Here is a 3,423-nt window from a genome sequence, read left to right as displayed (position 1 = left end):
CAAGCAGTGCTACTGACTGAAGTGTCTTTAGGCCATTCTCAAAGGGGGGCGGGGGATATTAACATGGTCTTATGCACAATAGAATTGTAAATGGGCTGATTTATCAATGTCATGCTCATACTGTGCCAGAACAACATAGGGGGAACTGCTGCTTTTTCTTTCCTAATCCTTACTGTCGTCATTTTCTTCCTCTATTTCCGGGGTGCCTTGATAGTCGAAGCAGACTTTGTGCTGTTGAGACTAGAGAGGTGAGCAGAGTAAGCCTGATTCCCCGTTTGTACTTCTCTGTTGACATCCACCCCTTCTTGCTCATATGACCTTATGCAGTTGCGAGCGCTGTAAAACTTCTACTGACCTAAAACTATGACCTTATGACCGTAAAGTTTCTACAAAAGTTTTATAAAAATCAAACTTTGACATTATGTCGACTTCCTGTAACGTGACATTCTGTGTGTGTGTGTGACCTAATAGTGACTTTCTATAACGTGACATTCTGTGTGTGTGTGTGACCTAATAGTAACTTTCTGTAACGTGACATTCTGTGTGTGTGTGACCTAATAGTGACTTTCTATAACGTGACATTCTGTGTGTGTGTGACCTAATAGTGACTTTCTGTAACGTGACATTCTGTGTGTGTGTGACCTAATAGTGACTTCCTGTAACGTGACCTTCTGTTTGTGTATATGACAGGTGTGTCGGTCGACGTCCGGCTCTGTCCAGGAGTCAGGTCAATACGACCAGAGTGTGGCGCTGTTGGAGGACCGTCACCACAACCACCAGCATCACCACAACCACCACCACCATCAGCACCACCAACACCACCCAATGACGGTCGCAGACCCCGCGCCGAGCCTACACTGCTCGGAGAGAGAACAGCTGATTCAGCAACAGCACTCGACCGAGTCCTCGTCTGGGGGCGGTGGGGGTGGGGGTACCGGGAGACTATGCTCGCTGGACCTGTGTCGGAGCAACGGCTCTCAGGCCAGGCACCAGAGACTCCACGGCCCTCAAAAGCCGTACCCCGGACCTTCGTCGTCTGTGGGTGAGCAGTTCCCGCCCCACGTCCCCGCGTCTGGCGACGGGGAGGAGGGATATGTCCAGGCCCAGCGGTCGCTCTACGCCAAGAAACAAGTGCATAACTTATCGTGGCTGGAGGAGCTCAACGTTCTACGACCTCCGCCCAATAAGACGGTCCACGACCGCGACTCCCCGCCGCCCCCCTACTGGTTGGTATCCCCGACGGCCCACAGTTTGGACTCGCTCATCCCGAGTGTTGAGGTGGGTGGTCGGCGGGCGTCTCAACGTGGGACCGGAGGACAGGACTCGCCCCCCGGACTCGCCCCCCGCTCCCACAGCCTGTCCTATCAGCGCCAGGCCAGTGTTCAGCACAGCCACTTGATAGGCAGGCCACCCGCCGGCCCCCCGATCCCTCGAGCACAACACGCCCACCCGCGACATCAGCTGCCCCCAGACTACCACAGCCTGGTCCCGGCATCTTCTGACCGCGTCGTACAGCCAGCGAGGACAACGGAACATTATGACAGGCTGCCCAACCGTACGACCCCCGCCACTACGACCCCCGCCAGTACGACCCCCAACCCCACGACCCCGGGCTCTATGACCCCCAGGACCCCTGGCTGGAACTATATGTCGGGTCATGTCCAGGCTCAGCCCCCTAGTGCCCGTGTCGCGTCGAGAGATGAGGTGGTGCTAGAGAACGCTTCCAGGGACTCTGTGGAGCTGGCTACCCACAAATCTATTAATAGATTTCCCGATGGGAAGGCGAACCCCGCTCTGCCTGCTCCGTTGCTGTCCAGCTCTTGTGTGTCCCCGTGCGCGGGCGCGACTCCGTCGAAAACCACGGGGGGATCAGAGACCTTGACCTGTCGGCCCAACCATCGTGATAATCAGCAGTGGCTGCACACCAGGTCGTCACCACCATCAGCATCATCATCATCATCATCATCATCGTCGTCGTCGTCCGCATCTTCGAATTCGGCATCGCCGCCAGCATCACATGTTTTGTCATTTCCACCGTCATCATCATCATCATCATCTGTACCTCACCCGCCCTCAGCCCTGCCCGCTCAGCACACCGGCTCACCTCCCCGAACTGCTCAGCTCATAGACTCCGCCTCCCCCCCACCCACTCAGCACATAGACCCCGCCTCCCCTCCACCCGCTCAGCACATAGACTCCGCCTCCCCCCCTCCCACTCAGCACATAGATTCCGCCTCCCCTCCACCCACTCAGCACATAGACCCCGCCTCCCTTCCACCCGCTCAGCACATAGACCCCGCCTCCCCTCCACCCGCTCAGCACATAGACTCCGCCTCCCCGCAGTCATCCTCTCAGCTCACTGGATCAGCTTGCAGCCCGCCTGTCCGTCACACAGGCTCCGCCCCCAGCGATAACGCCCCAAGGGCGGAGCGTGGCAGAACGGATGCCCCTCCACTCCCCCGAGAAGGCTCCAGTGACATCTGTGTGTCAGGCCGTCGTGGTACAGAAGCCGAGCCCAGCCCTCTACCCTCCCCGTCATCCCCGTGTGAGTGTTCGTCATCATCTGTGGCTCCGCCCTCCTCCTGTATAGCCCCGCCCATCAGTCATTCAGCCCCTTCCAGCGGCCCAGGGAAATGCTTCTACTGTTGAAGAGACGCTCTCGGAGGAGTACATTCTGTGGCAACAGGAGGGACTTAGCCGCGTGTGAGCGGGGAGTTGTTCGTAGTTTTCCTGTGCCAGTCACAGACGCTAGGCATCAGATGATCAGTCCGTGGGGGGATGCGAACTCATTTCAAAGGATTCAGGAGACATGAGATGCGAGAAAGCACGTAGAGGCCAAGTGGTTCCCCCCCCCCTCCCTGTAGTGTGAGGAAGGCGCTGGTGTCAGTGTGAACGACATTTCCCTCCCTTCTGTGTCTGGCAGTGTCATTGGCCGCCAAAGTCAGTACAGTGCCACCTTCCCCTCAACGGGGAATATCTATATTTAATATATATTCTATCTATATATATACATATATATATATAAATTAATTATGGTTTGAATGGAAATAATGCAAGCCCTATGGTATGTTGAGGGATAATAAAAGCAGTATTTCTAGTTGCGTGCACGTGCAGTGGTGGAGAGGTCTGACGCAGTGGACAATCACGAGAAGACGACGGGAAGTTGCCCCGTTTCTCCGCCTTGCAGTCAGCCATGTTGGTGAAAGCGACAGACAGCAGACGGCCATGTTGATGAGAGCGGCAGACGGCCATGTTGATGAGAGCGACAGACAGCCATGTTAAGAGCGAAGCTATCGGAGCCGTGGAGCCTCAGAGTGCTCGCCGTTTGGATGGTTGGCCTTAAATTATGGTATCATGAGGTTTTTGAAAAAAGAGCATCGTGAGAGAGAGAGAGAGAGAGAGAGAGAGAGAGAGAGAGAGAGG

The 3,423-nt window shown here is 55.7% G+C and overlaps 1 protein-coding gene across 1 annotated transcript in view; it reads left to right on the top strand.

Annotated features, from left to right (window-relative positions):
* The window catches only part of LOC101851876, a gene marked incomplete in the record, with an annotated part of 21,076 nt that extends 17,659 nt beyond the window's left edge, over positions 1–3,417 (top strand). Inside the window, 1 exon segment of the mRNA XM_035970627.1 lies at positions 691–3,417. Within this exon segment, the coding sequence (XP_035826520.1) occupies positions 691–2,649 (1,959 nt within the window).
* Between the last annotated feature and the right edge of the window lie 6 nt (positions 3,418–3,423).

Source organism: Aplysia californica, unplaced genomic scaffold (assembly GCF_000002075.1).
Source record: "Aplysia californica isolate F4 #8 unplaced genomic scaffold, AplCal3.0 scaffold00295, whole genome shotgun sequence".
NCBI classification, from domain to species: domain Eukaryota; kingdom Metazoa; phylum Mollusca; class Gastropoda; order Aplysiida; family Aplysiidae; genus Aplysia; species Aplysia californica.
The sequence above is the reverse complement of the archived record's forward strand: the minus strand, read 5'-3'. Positions and strand labels throughout refer to the sequence as shown.